This window comes from Trifolium pratense, linkage group LG2, assembly GCF_020283565.1.
Source record: "Trifolium pratense cultivar HEN17-A07 linkage group LG2, ARS_RC_1.1, whole genome shotgun sequence".
Taxonomy (NCBI): Eukaryota; Viridiplantae; Streptophyta; class Magnoliopsida; order Fabales; family Fabaceae; genus Trifolium; species Trifolium pratense.
In genome coordinates, this window is record NC_060060.1 from 55705176 (window position 1) to 55729830 (window position 24655).

A 24655-nucleotide genomic window follows, 5' to 3' on the forward strand; every position below is an offset into this window, starting at 1 on the left:
ATATTTCATAACAATGAATTCTAAAATTCAACAATTTACTTTCACTTAAGCATGCCATACAAAAATATAATTATCTTAACATGGTAAAACAAAATATCAAAACTTGTGGAAGACATTTACCAAATTCATCTTATAGAAAATAACATAGTTAATTCTCTATAACTCATAGATAATAAAAGAACAAAGAACAAGTCAAGTTTCATAGCAATAATCTAGTGCACGTCATATAAATCAAACATATCTTAGAATTCACTTATCTTTATTACCAATTCCTACTCTTCTTACTTTCATGAAAATAATTAGTTTCTCATACTCAAAGAAAACAATTTACATTTTCAACAAGATTTACATCATTGAAAATAAATACTTCTTCTAAAACTTTTATATGTCCTAAAGAACTACACACAAATTATACATATATAGACATACATAAGGATTCACATAAATTCTACCACGAATAGTTAATTTAACTATTGATTCCATTAGCATATTCAAGTCATGATTGAATCTAGATAACACAAAATAATTTTAAACATTCTATACAAGTTCAATTAATAACAAAACGATCATTATCTTCCCATTTAATTTAATCACAAGTAACACAAGAATGCAAGAATTTTCATGCTCAAGCAACTAGAACAAAACATCATCTATCATTCAAGCATTGACAAGTTAATACTTAAACTATCATCATTTTAATATTCAATCATGAAGTAAGGATTATAAATGCTAAAGTTCATTTCACTTAAAAACATAAGTTTTAAGAATCAAGTAAAGCAACATGCTAACAAGGAACTACCAACAAACTTCACGAAACTAGTCACACATACACAAAACAATTAAATAGTGACTAATGTGCAAGTGTAACTGCGAAAATTAAATCACAAAGTAAATACAACAATTACACAAACACGACTGACACTATGCCCACTAAGTCTGACTACACAGACTCGCTCTGATAGACACATAACCCACACAGTCCGAAGACAACGGGGCTCTGATACCACTTTGTAACCACCCTAACCTAATATTCAATTTATCTTAATAAAAGAATGTTTTTTTTCAAAAACTACACAGCGGATAAAAAAATAACTTTAAGACTCGAAGTCAAAATGAATTATAAAATATTGGTTCAAAAGGTGTTACATTCTTCATTAAAAACTCTACTGATAAAATTAATTAGTAATTATCACTTATACAAAACCCTTTTATAAAATATACACCTTTAATTTAAATTAAATAAAAAAAACAACAAATAAAGACTCTGAACCCTTCCCCGTGTCATAATCAGAGCGGAGCTTCACCAACAACCCGAACACCGACAAACATACAACCTGAGAATCTGAACCCCCAACGGTTCAGCACAAACACAAAACAGAGGGTTAGATTATATAATCATAACCAGTGATCGAATATAACGAATATCCGACACTAAATAAATAAGTACAATTGCATAGATACAACTCAGACATCCACATACATGTATCAGACATACTCAGACGTATGTATATATGAGTTAAAGATAACATATATCACATAACTATATGTTATTAACAATTTGTAATAATCAGATAACACATCATATTCATTTATCAATCATACATCACATTTGAGATATATCAACCATCAAAATGAATTCTATATATGCCAAGTATCATTTAACAATTAGGAACAACACATAATTCCTAATATATTCTAATGTCACATAGATGTGATATCACCTAGACACGTCTAATGCATGTGGTACCATTTCATCATAGTCTTGGATAATTCAATCCAAGTGTTTTAGATCATCGTCTCTAAAACATTCTAGATCATCGTCTCTAGAATAACAGTAAACTAGATCATCGTCTCTAGGATACTCATCAATAAACACAACTTATGAATGCATGAATTTGCATATACCAAACGCATGGTTTTATCTCAACTATAACCTCAACATAATATGGATGACATAATCCAAATATTATAAATCATCGTCTTTAGAATACACCAATTCATGATAAATCATCATTTATCATCATCAATAACTCAACATCATGATTTATCATAATCTATCAACAACCTAATCATCATCATCATTAATCAACAACACATAATGCATCAACAAGGCTTAACAACATCACTATCATCATCAACTCATGGAAAATACATTTATTCCATACTCAAAAGATATTAAAACTAACCAACAACAATTAGTTATTTAATTCAATTAATAAAACTAATTAAGCATATTTTTTTTAGCAAAATATAAGCAATCACAAATAACCAACCATCATCTAAGAAAAAAAACTCCGTAATTGGAATCTACACGAAAAACTGAGAAAAATAGATTTCGGGTGCATAAGTCAACAAAAGTCAAAAATAGTCAACATAAGGGTTGCGTCGGCTATAGCGTCGGCCTGATTGCGTCGCAACCGCACTGTTCATGCTGCAAAATTCTGCAGGGCACGTTTTGGCTCGATTTTAATCCAAATAAGCACTTATAAGCCACGAAAATCACTTATTTAAGCTCATAAATTCATGTCAAACAATTACCACACTTACAACATGATTAAAACAACTTAAATCATCATTTATAAGCATTTATTCATGGATTTTCATCATTTGTCAAAACTAATCAAACTTCTCAAATAATAACAACAATATACCAAGCATCAATTTTTATCACATCATTTCATTTATAAATCATGAACAAACATAGATAATCATATATCATAACATAAATTTCATGATTAACACATTCTCAAATCCCATAACTAACCCAAAATGAAAAGAGATGAGAAGAGTTTGAGCTAGAGAAAAATACTTCTCTCCTCTCCATTAATTCATCTCAAAGATTATAAAATCAAACCCTCATACCTTGATTGAAGGCAATCATAGCTCATCTTCTTCCTCTCTAGCTTCTAACTTGGCTTAGTCTCCTTTTCTCTTTCTTTCTCTCGTATTCTTTTCTCTAACTTATGACTACCTCTTCAAATTTTTTTTTGATAAAATGGTTTCTATCTTTGAGTTATCTTAATAAGTAGGGTTTACTATCTTTTTCCAATTAACACCCCCTTATTCTACTCATCTCACCACTTATTCTCTCTCTCTAGGCCCAATTCTCACTTCAAGCCCAAAATTTAATCCCACTCACAAGGCTCAATTCACATAAACCCACTAATTAATTAAAACTGGTTAAAACTCATAAATACTAACTTACAAAAGTTACGCGACACATAATTAAATAAACACAATTAAATTCATGAATAACCTATTAATAAAATTGGGATGTTACAAAGTTCAATAATATATGGTCTACAAAGTTCAATAATCGAAAGTCTCAATTTCTCCACCCCTGGTTATTCTTACCATGTTGATCCAATATTTTCTATCAATGAACAAGTTGCAAACCTTATCTTTCACGATACATTCAGGGGTGGAGCCCCTCATGGGCTGGACAGGGCCATGGCCCACCCCAACATTTTTAATTTTTTTTCATATACATGTCTTCTAGCGGCGGTTTTGATACTATTTGGCGGCGGTTTTGATACTATTAAACGGCGGTTTTAAACCCCCGCTAAATAGTACGTGTAGTTTGTTTTCCTCCAGTTTTGCGGGGGTTTCTATCTCCATTTTTGGGCAACCCAAAATTATTTAACTGCTTTCCAGTTTGCGGGGGTTATAAACCCCCTCTATGTTTAGATATTCAAATTTGATACACCCTTTTATATATATATATATATATATATATATATATATATATATATATATATATATATATATACACACTGTTTTTTTAGTAATTTTTTTTTGAATATTCAATTTATATTTATAGCGGCCCGCCCTCATTTTTTAGGCTAGCTGCGCCACTGAATACATTTTGTCAAGAAAATATGTTCCTTTTGCTTGCCCTTAAATGAAGGAACGCTCATCTTAATGCTTCTCAGTTGGTTATCTCTTCTTGATTCAACTCTTCGCCTCCATTCATTCCTTCTTCTATCGGAATACTCCTCTTCCTCATAACTTGGATGTCTTTGGCACAATCCTTTGATTGGTGGGAGTAGTCTCTGTGATCATTAATTATCCATGACTTTTTAGTTTGTCTACCGAGAAATACTCCCTCCGTCCCAATTTGAATGAACCATTTGCTCATTTCACACATATTAAGAAAAGTGTATGAGTGAATGAGAGATAATATTAATTTTACCAAATTACCTTTGTACTAAAATCCAATTTTAAAAAACGTAGATTCGATGCACTTTTCTCCAAAAACATTTATAAGGGGTAAACATGGAAAAATGACATAGAAAAGTGAAATGACTCAAGTATTATGGGACAAATTTTTTTTAGTAAATGACTCATTAAATTGGGACGGTGGGAGTATATGTATAGTTTAGGGTGGAAGTTTGGCACGAAATGATGGAGATGGAGGCATAAGCTCTTTGTTTTGGAGGAGAATTTATTTTTGGATTGTTGTGCTGAATTAATAACATGTAATTACTTGTAGATACATTATAGGGGATATACAGATATTAGAGTTCGAAATTGGTACTTTTACTTATTCATCTTAAAATGTGAAATTCTAACCACCAAACTATCTAATAAAAAATGTTCCACTAAACTATACATACACTAAGTGTGTGTTTGGTTTAGCGGCGGCTAAAATTGAGTTTGGTAGAATTGAGTTTGATAGAATTGATTTTAGTTAAAAGTGAGTTGGTCAGAATTGATTTATGTTTGGATACATTATCTAAAAGTGATTCTCAACTTTTAATGTTGTTTGGTAATTTGAAATTAAAATTGCTTTTAAACTTGGAAATTACCAAAAGGGTATAATATACAATATCAAGATAAATATAAAGACTAAGTGAAATTCTATACATGTTTAATTTGATTAAATGTGACAACCACTTTGAGTTTATCTAATTAATTAAAATCAATTTAAAAAAGAAACAAGAATTCTCTATAACCATTAATCAAAAATATAAAAAGAATTCTCCAGATCTCCCCATATAAAGATGAAGAAGACTATTGTATCTCTAAATTAACCCGATGTAAAGATGAAGAAATTTTTTTTTATCTCCAAAATTTTTTGTTGACTTTTGCTTATAAATAAAGTCGGACGGAGTACATAATGGGTTGAATACATGTGACTTTATTAAATAAAATATTGTCAAATATACTAATTATTTGATAAAAAAATAAACCGACTCAATAAAATGGCCTTCAGATGTATCTCTTTTTTTATCTAAAAAAATGAAATTGCCCAATTCTTGTTCTCTTCCCTAACCTCTGGATAAGTGCAAAACGCAACAAGGAAGAAAAGGGTAAAGTAGGAAACTATCATGTGACGTCCCTAAACGTGATTTCAGCCAACGCAAAAGCTACAAGGAGCAGCTTCAACTGGAATCGATTTTAAACAGAAGAATCACGTTTTTAACTAACTGCCAAACATCTTAAAATATTAGAAAATCACATTTAAAAAGGATAGACGCACGTTAATGGGTTCTCAACGCAGAACCAAACAGAGGCTAAGTACTTGTTTGGTTTCAAGTTTCAAAACACAATGTGTATATAGGTGTATGCAACAATACCAACCAAAGCATAATTACCGTGATATTTAGAAGCTAAATAAATGTGAAAATTTTGACATGATTTTTACTTTGCCTTGGAAAACAACTGCAGATTCAAATAGACCGTAAAATATCTTTGTTTTCCTTTCATTTTGGGAGATATGTACTTCTTTACAGTTGAAGATGCTTATCTCAAAATCAAAGGAAAAAAGGAAAATACTTATAGGAATCAATCAACCATATGGTCTCTTTTTTAATTAAATCTATCATATGGTCAATCATTAATCATTTTTACAAATTTTATTTTCAGTTAGGGACTTGATAGAGCTCTTAGTATTCATCTTTTTAATGTGCATGTTTTTGTCAAGTAGTTTATTAATAAAAAATTTTATTGGATAAGTGGAATGACCATGATTCGAACTCTGAGCTCCTACATATATAATACATTGCCTCTGTCAACTGAGCTAATCTCACATGATAATTTGTGCACACTTTCTACTACTAATATGTAGAGTAGTTTTTCATTTTTAGTATAATTGGTTTTTGGTTGATTAATTTTTTCATTTTATTTTTCTGAATCTCATTTACTCCATCAATGTAATGCTAATGCACCTGGACGTAATAAGCGAACATGTCATTTTCTTACGTTAATTTCTCTTAAAAATCCAAAATAAATAAATAAATAAATAAAAAATAGTAATGTTTAGGATTATTTACAACCGCGGAAATTTCATAATTCCGCGAAACCAAACCTCACAGCTCTCATCGATACGTCGTCGTTTTGACATTGTCGGTTCCATTGTCCAATAGAAACCTTGATTCTGAATCATTTTCATTCTCTTCACCTTCAATTTCGTTTTTGAGAAATTCACCAACGAACCTCACTCTCCTCTGTTGCTTCATATGGCTTCAAGTTCAGGTATATTTCAATTTCCTCTCACCACTTCGTTCTTAATCTTCTTCAACGGTTTAGATTTTCAATTTCGCGTCTATTCTTCCGCTATTGCTTATTCAATTTCAAAGTTATCAAATTTTTGAAATATTGGGTTTTGTGTGTCTTTTATTTTTCAAAAAATTTAATTTGGGTTTTAATTTTGGATAAATTGATAATTTCAGGTAATTTCATTTCATGTTCTGAATTTGGTTTGAGTTATTAAATTTGAGCATATTATAAATGAAATTGAAATGTTTATTGATTTGATATCAAAGTGTATCTTGATTTTGTAGATTTTGCTTTAACAGTTCCTTCTGAGCTGGAATCAATTTTGAGGTTGAAAACTGTTAACTACTTTGTTACAAGGAGGCCATGGCTCGGTATGTTCCATTTCCTTGCTGCAATGATTATTTGCTATTGTATTGTTTGATTCGTCTTAGATGTTTGGTTAAATTCACCTGTTATTGTGTTTCTATGTGTTTTGTTTTAAAGATCTTTATGGAGTTAATGTGAGGCCTGTTGCGCCGTTTGGAAGTACAAGTAGAAAGCCTTATGTGGATTCTTCTCTTCTACATCGTTGCTTACCGGATGAGCTTCTGTTTGAGGTATTGTATTTCACATGATGTAGCTCTATACTAGTATTTGGTTATGATGACTTATTGATATTGTGTGAGACTAGTTACAATGTGTGGGTATTGTTACATTTTTTTGTGTTGTATGCTCCTATTTAAGATCACTCATATGCGATATTTTATGAAATAGTGTTAGAACATATTAACAAATCTCTCCTTGTACTTGAAACTTTAAAGAAGGCATCTTTTTTTACAATATTAAAAATCACCTCTCTCTCTCTCTCTCACAACTTATTGACAGTATTTGAACAAATAAAGTGTTCTTAAAATAGGAACCAGAATGTGGATAAGCTATAACGAGTCTCCTTTTTAGACCTTTAAGCTGATTTTTGGACAAATTAGATGTGTGAAAATGCATGCACACAAAGGTTTATGGTTTTACACGAGCAATTTCTCAGAGGGAGATTTATTGAATACATTTTTTGCAGGTCTTTGCTCGAATGACTCCATATGATATGGGAAAAGCATCCTGTGTTTGTCGAAAATGGCGGTATACAATTCGTAATCCTGTATTTTGGCGCAATGCATGCTTGAAGGGTTGGCAGGTAAGGTCAATAGAGGTTTTTAATATGGAACTTTTGTTGCTTACAAGTCTAATTTCTGATCATGGAGCCTTTTATGCAGCTCTCTGGAGCAGTTGAAAACTATAAGATACTTCAATCAAAATACGATGGCTCATGGCGGAAAATGTGGCTTTTACGTCCAAGGTTGCGAACTGATGGTAAGCGCAGCTATCTCTTACTTCATAGCCTTATTTCATGATCTTCGTATTGATTGGGTACCTGTGATGGTTAAGTTTTTTATTCTAGTTGAAACAAATGTTGTATGGAAATGTATCGTATTTAAAGGCGTGACTCTTATAGATCAGATGATCTTCCCTCTCCTCCACTGCAAAAGACCAAAAATAATATTTTTAAAGTGGTTATAATACCATGCTTACAAGAGATTTACATGATTTTACTATTCCTTTTCTGTTCTACTATTTTGGCTATGCCACTGTCTTATCACAGTCTTGCATCACAGGTCTTTATGCTAGTAGAAATACTTACATTCGGGTTGGAGTTGCAGAATGGAAAGTCACTAATCCAGTTCACGTGGTATGCATTCATATGTACTTGTGCTATCCTACTATGAAACAGACATCCTTTTTTAAATTCTGTTAGTCATCGTTCATTGTTAGATCTGCATTAGGAATATAGGTAGCATGTGATTAACTAGCTCAATGTCAACTATTTGTCAATTTAATATCTTAGAAATAAGATGTATTAAGAGATAGTCTACTAAAATCAGAAACTAATTTATGAGACAATTTAAAATATTAGATGATATTTTCATATCATTTAACATAACATAAGCTTTAAAATTGTTTTCATGCAAACACTAGTGCATGAAGATGAAAATATTGCACTTGAATGAAAAGATCATAAATTAAAGGATCTGAACTCAGAATATCATGCTGAAAATGAATTTAAGGAACGAACTCTCGACAATGAATCCCATGAAACTCTCGAGAAATGGAAGAACGTGCACAAATTGATTTGCTCTGCCCTGCATAGTGCAGGAAAATTAAGTATAGTCAAAACCTCTTTAAAGTGTGCAACAGCCAAGAGTGTATGGGCACGTCAAAGAATTTTGGACATGATCTCTAGCAAAAAACTTATCATTTTTAACATGGAATGAATTAAATATGAATTTTTTTAAAGCCAAAAGTTTTAAATAAAATTAACGAAAATCTGGACCTAGAAATTAAATTTTGAGCTCATTTTTTGTAGAAGTTTTTTATAATGTTTGAAACATGCCTGCAAAAAAAATCATTCAAAAATAAATGTTGACTTAACAGCACGGACTAAAACAATGCTCAGGAAAATTGTGTAGGGACGAAAAACATATTTAACCTAATTGTATATGAATGTGACTTTAAATGTATTTCTCTAATCTTTATCATATGAATAATAACATAGTAATATAAATCCATGAGTAAATCTTGTGAAGTCTTTCATTTTTTCACATATTTTCTATATATAATATATTATATAATATTATTTTTCTCGTATACTGCAGGTCTGTTATTTCCGGTATCTGAGATTTTTTCCTTCTGGGAAATTTCTTTACAAGGTTATTATTTTGTGCAGTTTGAATCCATTTTAATAATATATGTTTTTCCTATATGTGACTGTATGAGAAGTTGATTGTATTGTACAGAATTCTTCTCAAAAGATCAAGGATGTGGTGAAGTGCATGAACTTTCGGTCATACAAAGCAGACTCTGTCTTTGGTGGACACTACACATTGACAGATGACAAGGTATGTTTTTTTCTCTCTTTAATCTTCATATTCATAGTTTGCATATCTAGTAGACATTTCTTTCTAGAGAAATATCGAGTATTATTTATTTCTATATACGGATCTTGAGGCATTTTCAATTGATATTATCGTTGCAGGTTGAAGCTGCTGTCTTGTATCCAGGCACACGACCTACTGTTTTGAGGATACGCATGAGGTAATTGATAAATTTTCCTGATAGCACATCCTGCTAAGAAGTTAAGTTAACATCAAGCACCAGAAAAGAAACTTTGTATTCCCTGTCTGGTTTGGTCGGGATTTGATGTTCCAATATGCTCTCTGCTAAGAGAATAGATCAAAATTCATCAGAAGTATCTTCAATATGTGGAGGATAACGTTTTCACTTTTATCTATCTTAGTGTGTGTGTATTTCTTTCACTCTGGGTTTACCAATGCCTAATTGACCCCCCATAAAACAATTCCCCCTCACATTGAAAAAAAAAAAAAAAAAAAGTCTGAAAGCGCATCAGTATCCTGTATAGTATGAATTAGAAGGCATCAATGTTTATGTTTGTGAAGAGAGAAAACAAAGGAAAGAAGGATTAAGTTGTGATTGGACAAGAATGACCTACGCAGACGACAGTGTTTTTAGGAATAACTACCATTGTGTCCCCGAAGGAGTATCTTGGTAGTATGGGTTCGGACACTAAAAGTGTTATATATAGAGGAGGTCTAGGGTTGAATTTCTGCTACCTAACATTTCCCTCTCTCCCTAACAAATTAACCACTAACATTTTGCCTATAAAAAGGAGGAATAACTACCATTTTGTTGGTTGGCATTCATGCGTTAATGAATTTATTAGTGAGGCTTCTAATGCTTTAACATCTGTACAGAGTTTGAAAATTAGGACCTTTGTAATGTGGCATATGTAGTAATAAAAAACAGTAAGTAAAAATTCAATAGAGATAGAAACTCAGAAGATTAACGTGGAACATTAAGTTTTAAGCCAAATCTTCAGAGAGACTTGTCAGGTAAGTCTTAGACTATTTTTTAGCCAAAAGCTGATTAAGAATTACGTTAGTTTCCTAGGACATTTTGTTAGATGGGTTGCCTAGCATCCTATCCATCCAGTTACACGTCTTAAGTAGATCACAAACACCCTAGTTCATTGCAAGGTTACATGCTAGTGTGACTTGCACCACATTTTAAATGGTTTTGGAACATTTGTCAAAAAAAAAAAGGTTTTGGAACAACATAGTTGACCCAAAAAAGGATGCTACACAGTAGAGATAGGGTATTTAAACAGAATAAGCTGCAAAGCATGCTTAGGCTGATCCAAACCAGAGATTGGAGGAGTTAGTTGAATTCTATCTAGCAAGGAAGTTAGATTCCCTTCATAAAGAACATGAATTAGATAAACAATTCAATCTCATTGGAAAAGTATAATGTTACCATAGAGATGGCAAGGAACGCTACCCTGACAAGATGAAATACAGCACTTCCAAAGACAATACATAAGAATTACAGAAGTGCAATTCTACAACAGCCTGCATATTAGCTGTTAAGTGAGTAACAACTATCGAAGGAAGCAAGATGGCAAGGAAGAATGTGTTTGACCATGGTAGAACCCAAACTAAAGAGAAATAGTAATAGTATTATTGATCGAAAAGGTAAAATATTACAAAAGAAAACTCCTGTAGTACCAGAGCTAAGCTCCTCAGAGAGGATATTATTGAACAAGGAAAGTATGCAGTTTATTAGATTTTGCATCTTTGTATGTTATTTTTATTCTTTGAAACTAAACCTTTTTCTTTTAGCTAAAAAATACAGAAAATAAATATTTAGCACAAGTGGTGCCAAATATTAAATAAGAGAGTTACAAATGTGTCAAGAAAGAGTTGGACTTTCCTTATGCACTATGCTGATATGGATCTACCTGTGGTATAGGTTAAGGGGAACAACTACAGGGGCTAACAATAGGATGGATTTGATCTCACTTGTCACTAGTGGTGTGGACAATAACGAGGCAAGTGCATATGAGGAGGACATTCTTGGAGTTGTTGAAGGATGGCAGGATGATGAAACCCACAACCCAGATGTGCCAGCTGTCTCTCATAAGAGGGGAATGACTCCCTTTGTCTTTGTTCCATTTGAAGAGGTACAGTTTTGTCATATTTATTGGCTTTCTTAGACTAAATTCAGCAACAAACTTCTAAATGAGCCTCTGGCTTTGAATGAGCATTACATCTCAGTTTTTGTTTGCCTAAATAGTCATCAATTTTTAAATTAACATTGTCAAATAATGAATTTGTATGCACTCTACTTCAGTTTATGCTATAATATTTTCTATTTGTGTCAATCTCTAGTATATAAATTTGTATGTACTCTACTTTAGGTTATGCTTTAATACACTCTTAAAATTTTTGCCTTTTGTATATAGGTGGAAACATCTGTTCTGAATTTGCCCGTGGAGAAGATGGATTATTATGTTCCTGGTTGAATGATGCCCTGGCCAAGAATATATCTCTTCAATTGTAAATATTCCATAACTTCCAATATAAGGTTAATAATTTGTGTAAGTAGTAAGTACATGCATGTGTGAAAAAGTGGCAACGTGATTGATTCTCTAGTTCATGTTGTCGAATTTATCTTTTGTTTTGTTTTGCTTTGCTTTGCTTTGTGCACCCAGGTAACTATAATAATGGTTTGTACATAATGGGAAGAATTGTTATATTGTAATTTGTGTAACATATAAACCATGTGTTCTGCTGTCAAGTTGTATTTTGAATCATAATATCCTTTATTTTTGGAATTTGAATTTTGAAAAAGTTGAACTAGGCCACAAGAATACCATTGTTCTTAATGTAGTGTTTGAAGGGAAGGGTTTAATCAACCTAAACAACTTTTCAGAGTATAATGAATAGACACATTTAGGAATCTATAGTAATTTGGCTATTGATTTGGATCTTTTAATCACTTAGAAGTTTGGATGTTACAAGTTCAATCGCTTCAAACCACCAACGATGGTGGTGCAATGTCGTTGTTTGAGCTTTCTTTAATTTCTAATGATAACTCGTCATCACCTCCTTCTTTTCATGTCATCACCTCCTTCTTTTCATGTTAGACGAGATTTCGGCTGGCAGCCAGACACAAGACCTTTACTTGCCTAAATCAATCATGTAATTCTGGCAAATGCCTTCCTTAAACTTGCACCAATACTATACCACCCAACTCTTCATCTTTGAAAAGCTAACTTGATTAATATAAAGTATGTCTTTATATTTTTTATTTAAGTAGACATTAAAATTTCTACAAATGTACATATCAACAAAAATTTCTACAAATGTACATATCAACAAAGGTGGTTTTTGCAATGATAAATAGGCTAGTGCTACTGTGCACCATCTTCATAAGTTGTCCACTGTGGACTAATGTTAAAAATTATCCGAAATTTTAATGACCTTTGACAATAATTTTTAAGATAAAAAATCTCAACTCTCATAGTCTTTACGGTTAAAACAATGACATGGTTGAAGTTGGTTAAATTCAGGTTACATCTTTATTTTTTGTTATTTTAGTCAAATTGACATCAATTAAGTCATTATTTTAATCGTTAAAATAAAAAAGGTAAATGACTGTTTAACCCCTGCAAAGTTAGGGAAATTTGATTTACCCCTTGCGCAAATGTTTTTTCTTCTGTTTACCTGTGCAATATAAAGATTCTCTCATTTTACCCCATGAGTGGACAGTTGAATATTTGACTGTATTTTTTATGACGAGGCATGCACATGTGCATGCCGTGCATGCCACATCATTAAAAATAAAATAAAAATTAATGACGTGGCATGCTGATAACAGTCAATTATATAATGTTTTAGTAGTATTTTAGGTTAGTTTTAGTAGTAATTGAAAATCAAATGCAAGCAAAAACCTAAAGAAAAGAAGTTACTTGACCAAGAAACAAGAAAAGTGGAAAATGAAAAAAAGGGCAAAAAAGGAAGAAACAACGCACATCGTACCAAAAACACCATAACTGGAGCTACGAGTATCGGATCAAGGCCCGTGACCATGCGTTGGAAAGTTAAGACAAAGAGCTACAACTTTAATGTTGAAGCAAAAATATAATTCAGAAGTCTCATCGTGCCCACGATGGATTCATCGTGCCCACGATGAAGAAGAAATTTAAACCGCCAAAACTGCGTGCTGATCAAGCCAGAAAATACACTCCATCGTGGGTATGATGGATCCATCGCGGCGCGATGGAAAAATCTCAAATCCACTAAAAATTATAAATAGAACTCCCCTCCTTCACAATTATTCGTTTAGAAGTTCAGAGAACTATAAGCTCACTAAGGAGCAAAGGAAGATGAGCAAGGATGGCTAAGGAGCTCTCAAGAGAGGGAGACTCTCCCTCACCATCGGGATACGAACTTCCTCCGCAAGGAATCAAAGTTATTTTTATGCATGTTTTCTTTATTGTTCAATACGCTTAATATTAGCTAAGTCCCTTTAGGTTAGGTCGAGTAGATGAACTCCCTTATGAACGCTCAGACATGTAATTTGGTTCGAACAAGACTATATACAATTACTATTTAGTTATTATCTGTTATTATCTCTGCTTATTTATACACTTTCATATATGAATGCGTACATATTTTGATAGTACCTAGAGTCGAAGTGGATCCCGTGACACATCTTAGACTCCGAATCAAAGAGATAATTTAACCAACAAACATGAGTCCATTATATTACGAAATCATTTTCTCTTATAATACAAACCAATTTGTTGATTCTATCCTTATTATTTGGTACTAATTTTGAGCAGGTAGACATTGAATTGCCAGAAGATTTGCCATTAAAAGAGCACATGCCATTGGAGAGACTCTACAAATAAAGCTCGAGAAACTTCCAGAAGTTGAGGGAGCATTAGTTCATCTAGACTTTGAGTGTGATCACAAACCAGAGTACTCAGTTCTTAGTAAACTACCCAACAATCAACCTTAAGCACGTTTTACCGGTTTGTGCATAAGAACAATTTCAATGCTGGTGTAATGAGTTAATATAGACCCAAGAGAATAGAAAAATCCAAGGAGTTGGCTTAAAGAAGTGGCGTTGGAGATATCAACATCGAAAGGAGACTCGGAGTCAAGGCTAGAACGGACTTTATCAGGAAGCATGGACAGAAAAGCGGATTTGAGAGAGCTAACTGAGTTCCGGCGAGTGACACAGGTTTTCCAAGCGCCGCGTTCGGTGGAGGTCCGGCCATTTTTGGACAAAAGTGGTTTAGTTGGATCCCAACCGGAAGTCATGTTATAATTATTATGAATGAATTGTCAACCAATCATTAATTTCAAGGAGGAAAGTTTCTGTTATTGAATGATGACAAGGAATAGGAAAATTAGTTTTACTTGGCAGCAATACAACTTAAGTACTTTGAAAAAGAAAAATTTATCACTACCCACTTGCCAATAGCTTACTCCTAAAATGTAGGAACCACTAATTTACTAGTAATTGAGAAAGCAGAAGTCTTGTTGTTGCACTGAACTTGCTGTAAAATTATGTTTGAATATTTTTATTCTAAAGACAAGTTTGATATAAACTTACTGTAAAATTTTCAATCTCATACAATAACTATTTTATATCGCTTCCAGTGAAAGCGAGAATTGAAGCGAAAAAATCAATTACCAAACACCAGTTTTTATTAATCAAATTTGGTACTCTGACATGAATCCAAACACAGTTATTCTGGGTAGCAGAGCCGCTTAATCGCAGCATGGCTAGATTTTGATGAAAACATACAAGCGTTTAGAACATCTAGGTGTTTAGTAAGTTTACATATTAGATTGGCCACCCTCTTTGTACACGACAGAATTCCAGGATGGGTTCTTCGGAAGAAACGTTTCCTGCAAACAACAGAAATCGTTACATGAGTAAAAGTAAAACAATAACTCTATCGTTGAGTAAATTCCCAAAGAGTGTTACTGCAAATCGCTAAAGTTGCTGATAACAAAGTTAAAATGAGGATTAGCAGGAAATTTGTGAACTGTAGTATGCGAGTAAAATCTTAAATGGGCTTAAAACCGATTCAACGATGACATAAGTGATGGTTTTTTTTGGAAATTAAGGGGTATTCAAATGTTATGTAGGTAGACTAAACATAAAAGGCAGTTAAAACCCAGAGACAGCAACAACAATCAAGAATACTGAACAACTGGACCTTTGTACTTTTGTTTCAGCTCAAGCATTGCACTTCAAGTTCGACCCCTAAATTGTCCATTCACTTAAGTAAAACACACTCGCGTTTCTTATTCATTTGTTGCTTGATATAGTCATCTAAGTTTCACAGCTAACCTTAAGAACATACTAGGTAATAACTTTCAAATAAGCTAATGGAAAAAAAAAAATCCCACTAAATTTCAGGGGATGGTGTCTCTAATCACTGCCATCTTGGTGAAGTGAACTATCTCTAGTCTAGGTGACTTAAATGTTTCCATGTAAATGAACTTATCCTTTGATATGTGGCATTATACAGCTTTAGGTTCTGATATGAGCACTTCATAGATAGACCACATGTTAAGTTCAACAAATATCTTTGTGGTCTCTGCGTATCATATTGATATTCTTCGATTACAGCTATATATACATGTTAGAAACCACAACCATTCATTCATTCGTGATTCATATCACAGGGGGAATTTGGCGCCACTACTCCCTACTCCTTGAATCAACTATTGTAGTGTTTCTGCTAGATGACTGAGGCGAAATTGTGGCAATAGATTCATAAAAACCTATTATTTTATTTGTTTAAAATAGGATGAAAAGGAACTAATGACATTCCATCAAAATCCAATACCCCAATTTGAGGAAAAAGATATGAAACAAATCATTTTGTCCATTGTTTTATATTTATTATTCATAGACGAAGTGACAAGCACCACTGAAACTCACACACAACTGCCAAGTCCGGGATAGAAATAATAACATAACAATTAACAAAATAATAACATAACAATTAACAAATTCATTCCACTCGGTTCCATTTGATCAACCATTTTCCATCTCATTCCATTTCATTTACCCTATTAGAAATCCAAACAAACATTTCACATAATCATAATTAAATACTTTAGTATATCATATGAATCAGATACATCAGTTATTGAGATTATTATACTTTAGTAAAACAGCAATCAATCAAGTAATGAAATTCAAATGAACTCACAGAGATGTAAGAACAGGTGGGGATGACTGATAATGAATGAGAGGATGCGTGATTAAAGGCAGCGAGAGTTAGGTGAGAAGCCAAACCCAAACCTCTCTTAGAAGGAGGAACAAAAGTGTGTACCAAATCCATCACTTTTCCGTTATCTCTGAGGACATACTCTAAGTATGCTTTCTTGTCATCTGTTTCAAACCTCTTTGTTCCTTCATTCCACACGATCGTTGGATTTCCAGTTCCACCAACAATATTCGCCATTTTCCTCAACTCACTCACTTTTCCAGTTCCACGCTGTTTCCCCCTCTTCTGATTTTTTTGTGGTATGAGTGATCTTTTAATTTTTACACATCTTTATTTTTTCTTATTATTATTAAATTAAAATAAAATATATTCATTTCATCAAGTGGAATATATTAAATTCACTTGACCAAAAAAAATAATATTAAATTCAACTACAAATTTAATACCACAGCAGTAAGGAGGTTTATTTTTTTTTATTAAAAATTCTAAAATGTTACGTGTTATTCCAAAACTAACGTTGAAAATGTGTCTGTATAATTAATGCATAACATTGGAATAGATTACATTTTATATAATTTAATAAGGGTATAAAAGAGATTACATATTTAATAAAGAATAAATTTAAAGAGTGTTTCTTATAAAAAATACCAAAATAAATTTTCAAAGTGTTCCTTATATATAGGACCGGAGGGAGTAACATAAAATGACATACTTATGTCTATAAATAATGTGATAAAATCAAACTACTACAATACACGGTGTGATTTTCACATATTTGTTTGTTTCGATTTCTCGTCTTTGTACGATAAATTTTGTTGGTTTGTATGGTGTATTTTTATTTTTCCATTTTTGTGCGGTGTTCATTTATTTCAGTTTTGATATAGTGCAAATCCAATCAATGTCGACTTTGGTGTTATTAACGATATAAATCTAGAGACATGAATACCTCGAATACTTCAATATAATTTGTAACTTATGAAATTTTCCATTTTATGCTATTAATATGGATACTGTGAGTTTGTTCGCAGATTTATTATTTTGTTTTGATTTATCCTTTTTATTTTTAACAAATTTAAATTTATATTGTCTTAATTTGAATGAATAAATATATTTTTTTTATAAAATGCAGTAGTTATTTTTTAAAAAAATTATTTATGGAAAATGATAGATATTTCTTATTACTCGCAATCCTTTCATTTAACAAAAATATCAAATGCACTCTTTATTAAAACTAGAAAAATAAAAATAAAAATTTTATAAAATAAAAAAAAAACACTAAAAGAAAAAGGAAAAAATATCTAAATAGAAAAAGTAGAAATAGAAAGCTTCCACGTTTGTGTTTCTTAGCTTGGAGACATGAACATTGAACACACGAGTGAGGATGAGAGAAGAAGAATCGTCAAAATGCTTTTAGACTTTAGAAAGACACTCTCCAACCTATTTTAGCTTTACTCTTTCTCATCTCAACCATGTCTGATAGGGTGGAAACAGTTGCAAGATTAGCACAATGGAAAATCGATAACTTTGGACCTTGTTCTTACAAAAAATCCGATCCTTTTAAGCTCGGAATTTGGAACTGGTATGTACAATTTATTTATTCGATTTAATATTTTTATTGTTTCATCTTCTTACTTAATTTATTTCCCAATTATTCAGGCACTTTTCAATAGTAAGGAATAGATTCTTCTCCATACATCTTTTTCCAGAATCTTCTCGTATTTCTAAGGAACATCCACCTGTTGCCAGATTCATTCTTCGTGTCTCGGTTGCTGGTTCATCTCGCAAATTTATTATTTCTCCTGGTCAGTATATATGCACCAACAATTATTATTTATTTATGTTATCGTTACATGATGGCATTATTTTTGCAAAAATGGGATAAAATGGTAAAGTTTGTGTATGTGTTTTGGCTTTTGATCAATGTTCATTTTTCGACTTTTTTTTACAGCTTATAGAGATTATGGAAGAGAGAAAATATACACAAACACAAATTATAAATTAGGATTGTATTGAAATGATTGAATTGATTTAAAAAGCTATGTCATTATTCAATAATATCGGCTATAATCGCCCCGTGTATTGCACCGGTACGTATACTATATATAGGGTAACAAACTAATATCTAGCTTTTTTGTTTGTTGGAAAAACCTACTCTATCCGTCCCATTTTAAATGACGTAGTTTGATCAGATACACTATTCACATATGTAAGATGTTAGATTTGTTTCGATGACGATTTTCAAAATATCAAATTTTTATAATTTTTACTAATACACAATTAAAGATATTAATGATCAGAGTAATATCTAACTACTGCTAGTAACCAACCAACCAACTAACTAACTACATCTCTAATAGGAATGGATTAGGCCGTTAATTAAGATCAGATGACCGGTAGTTTGAATTCGGTATTTGTTGTTATTCAATCTCTATCCAATGGTTTAGAGGGATTGATTGTAATCTTAGGAAATGACTCCTGAAATTTCATATTGCATCTCAAATAGGTAAATGAGGAATTTGCCATTGCAATTACCTATGCCAGTTTAAAGATTAGATGCTGAAATGCTGATGCGGGTTTATTTCTGTTTTCTTGTGTGCAGTTTATGAAAGGCTGCTTAGGACACAAGATGACTTTGTCTGGCCTGTTGACACTGCTTTTATGGGCCGCTTCATCATTGATGTTGAGTTTCTTGACCTGAAGATATGCCATATGAATGTGAGTTTCTAATTCCTATGCTTTTTTTCCTTTCCAATACCAATATTGATGTAGCCATGTAGGTGTGTTTAATAAACAAAATAGCACAGTACAACAGTACAAGTGATTGGGTCACTAGGTAATTTTTCAGCGATCTTAGCTGTTTGATTACCAATACACAGGACTTGCATTTTATCTATCTCTGCTAATTGATGTGCAGAAAAATTTACCGGATTGTCCTTTGTATTGTGGATTGTTTGTTTTGCATGCAATAGAGCTGCAAAAGTGAAAAGCAAGGGTCATTTGTTTTTTCTTCTTCTTTGTAATGTATGCTATGGGCAAAATATTGTCAATAAGACATGACATACCTTTAATTTGTCTGTCTCCCTTATTTTTAAACAAATCAAATGGACCTTTAACTATATAACCATTTAGCCAAGATGCATAGATGTCAAAATTATAGCGATTATTTTCGAAGATAATCTTTTACATAGCTACTAGTGCAGTTGGTTTAGTATATTGGTTAGTAACTTAGTATCAGATTTTTTTTCTTCTGCTTATGCTTTGAACTTTTTGTTTGACCTCAGGGTGGAGAACCTAGTTCTGTATGGTCATATGATGGAAATTCACAATGTGTTGAAGCTCAAAGAAGTACTCTCCATTGCCTCTCTCGCATGCTTGATGAGGCTATACTTGCTGACCTAACCATTATCACGGCTGATGGTACGTTGAGAGCTCACAAGGCAATTTTGTCAGCGAGTTCCCCCGTGTTTCAAAGCATGTTTCATCACAACCTAAAGGAAAAAGAGTCTTCAACAATCCATATCGAAGACATGTCACTTGAATCATGCACTGCTCTTCTAAGTTACTTGTATGGAACAATTAAACAAGAAAATTTCCGCAAACACTGTCTTGCATTGCTCGGAGCCGCCAATAAGTATGATATTGGTAGTCTTAAAGATTTATGTGAGGAAAACCTTCTGGAAGATATTAACTCAAACAATGTTCTTGAGATGCTAAATGAGGCTTGGTTTTATCAATTACACAAGTTAAAGAAAGGATGTTTAACATTCTTATTTGAATTTGGTAAAATATATGATGTTAAAGATGATGAAATAAATAACCTTTTCCAGCATGCAGATAGGGAGCTAGTGATGGAGATGTTTCAGGTGATGCTTACAATTTCCAACCCAGAATAGGTTAGTTAATTGTATGGGAAAATTATTTGCCACTTGGATCATGTAAATGGTATATCAATGTGTATATTCGCCTTTACTCAAAAAAATTTGTCAAGTATCCTGATGGTATATCTAGAGTTTGAACTCCAGGCCCTACAATAATGTCTCTAATAGCTACCAATTGAGCTGCATTTACGAGACGCATAACACGCGTTTACTCAGTTTCTACTTTCCCATTTACAACGTCAACAGTTTCATGATACATTGAGAGTTGAGACTAAACTGGCATTTTCTTTCAACAATCTGGCTGTGGTTAAAATGACAAATGAAGTATATTATGGTATTAAATTAGTTTTTTATCTTTAAAAATATTTACAATGATAAATTAACTTTAATTCTTAGTTCAACTATAAAGAATATTTTATTTTACTACTCATAAAACACAATTGGACCCTTATTGCCAACAACGAGGTCACAATATTAAGCCCGATTGGGATGATTTTTATTTTTCTGTTTTTAAATTTGAAAAGCTTTAGTTTTGAATTGAGTTCTGGTTTTTATTCATTTAGTTTTTATAGTTAATTTTTTTTTTCTATAATAACTTTCTTTGTATTGTTTCATTATGTACTTACTCAATACAACAAATAAAAACATGATATTTTTCATTCTCTAAAAATTTCAGTTTTGTTTTTGGTTCTCAATAAGCAATTTATTTTCATGGTAATATTGTCGAAATTATGTCCTCTTATCTTCAAGATGGACACATGTATGTCCATCCAATAGGTCAAGTGTCATTATGTTCATATTATGTATCAAAATTATGTTCATTAATTAATGGACAAAAATAAAACATAAAATTTTAGGAGAACGGAAATATTCTATTTTTTCATTTGTATAATGTCAAAATTCACTATATTTTTATGACAAAAAATTTATTTAATCTTATTCTATAATATGCAACATATTCTCACATTAAAGGTGCGTTTGATTTGCTAAAAAACAGGGGACTGGACAAGACAACTTTTGTTGTACTCTGTTTGATTTGAAATTTGTTATGGGACTGGACAAATTAGATAGCAAGGGACAGGACAAAAACAAGATTTTTTGTCCCTCACTAAACCACGGGACAACTTTTTGTCCACAGTACAAATATAAAAAATACGAAAATACCCATTTTATTTTCGAATATAAAAATATTATCGTCCTATATCTTTCCGGTACAGGTTTGTCCTGTCCTGTATTATCTTGTTCTGTCCTGTACTGTTCTGTCCAGTCCTTGTTGTTTTACGAATCAAACGCACCCTAAATATTTTAATAATTAATTTAATGGTTTTTGGATTAATACTTTTGTTCTCAGAGAAAAGAATTTCGATAATCCGACGTTCGTCCGCGAGGTAAGTAACGTCTGACAAAGAATATTGTTTTCACCAGGATTCAAACTCTGGCTCTCTTGTACGATTCGTCCTAGGGGAGTCCATTAACCACTTATTTACCCCCTTGAAATGACCAAACTAACCCTCTCGCTAGCTTTCTATGATGCGAGCATTTTTTCGCACTCTAAGTAGCGAGTGACAATATTTTTAACTCAAACACAACGTCTGCACTCTGCATCCCCATGAATGAAAAAATTATGAAAAAAAAAGAGTTCGCATGCTAGATACGAACTTTTTTTTTCATAATTTTTTCATTCATGAGGACGCAGATGTTGTGTTAGTATAAAATATTATCGCTCGCTACTTAGGAGAAATTCTTGTGTGAGTCCTCACCTAAGCATTAATGGTTACAGTTACACGCAACCAATCAAATGATTACAAGTAATTAATAGAGTAGTAATTAAAATAATTACAAGTAATCTAGGAAAGGCTTCCGGTTGGTGTGACACTCGGTCCTTTGGTGTATTTGGAGAGCTAGGAATAATATGGTTTTTAATAATATTCCGTTGGAGCCGTTGGAAATAGTGGAGGAAGTTAAAATAATCTCTTGAAAATGGAGTGTTGATAGATGATGTCTTGGGAGCCCGGAATTTGCTTCAATAGATGATGTCCCTTGGGTCAGTAGCTTGCTCTTTGGTTAGAGCTCTAGCTCCACCTTTCATTGTATTCCTGCTTTCACCCCTTTCTTGGCCCTTCTTGTGCCTTGATCGGAGGCTTAATAAATTGTTTGCAATTAAAAAAAAAATAAAATAAATCTCTACAAATTAAATAAGGAAAGAAAAAAAAATGTTCACTTTATAAAAAAAAATTATAATCGGTCATATTTTTTTCATTCCAACTAATCATTTTTTTTTTAATTTGCTACAAACTAATTAAGCTCTCTTTTTTAATATTTTATTTATTTTTTTGTTTACAATGACATGAGAATCGAACCCAGTACCTATAGCGTATTACCTAAACCCCTCACTACTAAACCTAGCAGCTTTAATTTTTTATTTCTTTGTTCCAATTATTTGTATATTATTATTTCTCTGTGTTTTGGAAATTTAGGGACTATACAAACTATTATAGCCCTGTTTTGTAAAAAAAAATTAGTGGGTAGTTAAACAAGCCATAAGTTATACATTCAAAATTTGACATTACGAAACATAGATATATGAATATGTACAAACTATAACCATAACTTAAATTCAACTAACAACAGCTAGTAAAACTCAATTTAACAAATATTAGAAGAATAATATTGTATTATAAATTCGTAAAAAAAAATTGTAGTATAAATGTATAACTTTTTTTTGTTACAGTATAAATGTATAATATAAATTAAAACATCTTTCACCTTGTTAAACTTAAAATATAAAGGAATAATGCAAAAAAAAAAATGGAACAAGAAATAAACGAAAATAAAAAAAATTGAGATTTTGGAACAAAAAAATATGAGGGATTGAAAAATAAAAAATTAAAGTGCACACGTGTTTTTATTATTATTATTATTATTATTATTATTTCTTTCCTTATTTTTAGAGATTTAGTTTTAATGACTACTTCATTAATAACTAATAATTATTTATTATAAAAAGACTTTACTATTAATTATTTGTAATTATGTGATTGTTGTGTGTAACCATTAATGCTTAGGTGAGGACTCACACAAAAAAATTATTTAATCTTATTTTATAATATGCAACATATTCTCACATTAAATATTTTAATATTTAATTTAATGGTTTTTGGATTAATACTTTGGTTCTCAGAAAAAAGAATTTCGATAATCCGACGCTCGTCTGCGAGGTATGTTTTCACCAGGAATCAAACTCTGGCTCTCTCGTACGATTCTTCCTAGGGGAGTCCATTAACCACTTATTTACCCCTTGAAATGACCAAACTAACCCTCTCGCTAGCTTTCTAGGATGTGAGCATTTTTTCACACTCTAAGTAGCGAGTGACAATATTTTTAACTCAAACACAACGTCTGCATCCCCATGAATGAAAAAATTATGAAAAAAAAAGAGTTCGCATTCTAGATGCGGACTATTTTTTTCATAATTTTTTCATTCATGGGGACGCAGATGTTGTGTTAGTATAAAATACTATCGCTTGCTACTTAGAGTGCGAACTAAAACACACTTCGCTACCTAGAATGCGAACGAAAATACAATTTGCTATTTAATGTGAATTTATATTTATTTTTATGTATATAATTTACTTCCTTATTTGGCGCATCAATTTTACTAATATTAACTTGATCCGTGGGAGAGAAAGAAACATGAAGAAAAATGTGTAATCTCTTTACATCAATGATTTGCTTAAAATATTGAATTTTCCATGAATGGAAAAGATACAGATATAATTACAAATATTAATTATAAATATTCTACATAATATCTTAATATTAATACAATTTAATTCATGTTATTACTACTTTATAAGATGAAGGAAACAAAAAAATTAATTTTTATATGGTGAACTAGTTCGCATCCTAGAATGCGAACTGTGGTTTTTCAATTTTTGCAGTTTTACACATTTGCGGATTGGCATGCAAACTGTGGTGTTTCAATTTTACAATTTTATACACTCGCTTCCTAAATAATAAAATGGGTAAATTGATAATATCAGGTGCACATGTATTAGGATGCAGAAGTAGGATTCTTTATCATTATGTTTAATATCATAGAATTTCCTTAAAATGCTTCTATTCTTAT

The 24655-nt window shown here is 31.8% G+C and overlaps 3 protein-coding genes and 1 long non-coding RNA gene across 5 annotated transcripts; 2 read left to right on the forward strand and 2 right to left on the reverse strand.

The window, feature by feature from the left end:
• Window positions 1–1081: 1081 nt before the first annotated feature.
• LOC123908825 lies at window positions 1082–2992 on the reverse strand. The gene is made up of 2 exons (XR_006809730.1): window positions 2863–2992; window positions 1082–1342 (listed from the first exon to the last, which is right to left on the reverse strand). It is a non-coding gene; the product is annotated as an uncharacterized LOC123908825 (long non-coding RNA).
• A 3265-nt stretch (window positions 2993–6257) lies between these two features.
• On the forward strand, window positions 6258–12183 carry LOC123908190 (F-box protein 7). 2 transcript variants are annotated; one of them, XM_045958745.1, is made up of 11 exons: window positions 6258–6477; window positions 6786–6872; window positions 6985–7097; window positions 7553–7669; window positions 7749–7845; window positions 8148–8221; window positions 9186–9239; window positions 9327–9428; window positions 9566–9624; window positions 11356–11566; window positions 11849–12183. In XM_045958745.1, exons 1-11 carry the CDS (start codon window positions 6462–6464, stop codon window positions 11906–11908), a joined length of 990 nt encoding a protein of 329 aa, XP_045814701.1. In that variant the 5' UTR covers window positions 6258–6461; the 3' UTR covers window positions 11909–12183. The 2 variants fall into 2 exon arrangements, with proteins under 2 accessions (XP_045814701.1, XP_045814702.1); XM_045958746.1 differs by having other exon boundaries at window positions 6284–6477; window positions 6801–6872.
• Window positions 12184–15089: 2906 nt separating this feature from the next.
• LOC123908191 (acetyltransferase At1g77540) lies at window positions 15090–16963 on the reverse strand. Its single transcript, XM_045958747.1, has 2 exons — window positions 16631–16963; window positions 15090–15311 (listed from the first exon to the last, which is right to left on the reverse strand). The coding sequence occupies exons 1-2, from the start codon at window positions 16883–16885 to the stop codon at window positions 15240–15242; spliced, it is 327 nt and encodes a 108-aa protein (XP_045814703.1). The 5' UTR covers window positions 16886–16963; the 3' UTR covers window positions 15090–15239.
• A 981-nt stretch (window positions 16964–17944) lies between these two features.
• LOC123907919 (BTB/POZ domain-containing protein At1g21780) lies at window positions 17945–20744 on the forward strand. The gene is made up of 4 exons (XM_045958380.1): window positions 17945–18227; window positions 18305–18450; window positions 19248–19363; window positions 19930–20744. The coding sequence occupies exons 1-4, from the start codon at window positions 18118–18120 to the stop codon at window positions 20539–20541; spliced, it is 984 nt and encodes a 327-aa protein (XP_045814336.1). The 5' UTR covers window positions 17945–18117; the 3' UTR covers window positions 20542–20744.
• The last annotated feature ends 3911 nt before the right edge of the window (window positions 20745–24655 follow it).

Coding starts and splice junctions, on each gene's coding strand:
- LOC123907919 (XM_045958380.1), top strand. CDS start 18,118: ATGTCTGATAGGGTGGAAACAGTTGCAAGATTAGCACAATGGAAAATC. Junction 18,228..18,304: donor AAGCTCGGAATTTGGAACTG/GTATGTACAATT, acceptor CCAATTATTCAG/GCACTTTTCAATAGTAAGGA. Junction 19,364..19,929: donor TGAAGATATGCCATATGAAT/GTGAGTTTCTAA, acceptor GTTTGACCTCAG/GGTGGAGAACCTAGTTCTGT.
- LOC123908191 (XM_045958747.1), bottom strand. CDS start 16,885: ATGGCGAATATTGTTGGTGGAACTGGAAATCCAACGATCGTGTGGAAT. Junction 15,312..16,630: donor CCACCTGTTCTTACATCTCT/GTGAGTTCATTT, acceptor TGTTGTTTGCAG/GAAACGTTTCTTCCGAAGAA.
- LOC123908190 (XM_045958745.1), top strand. Junction 8,222..9,185: donor TCACTAATCCAGTTCACGTG/GTATGCATTCAT, acceptor CGTATACTGCAG/GTCTGTTATTTCCGGTATCT. Junction 9,625..11,355: donor GTTTTGAGGATACGCATGAG/GTAATTGATAAA, acceptor CCTGTGGTATAG/GTTAAGGGGAACAACTACAG.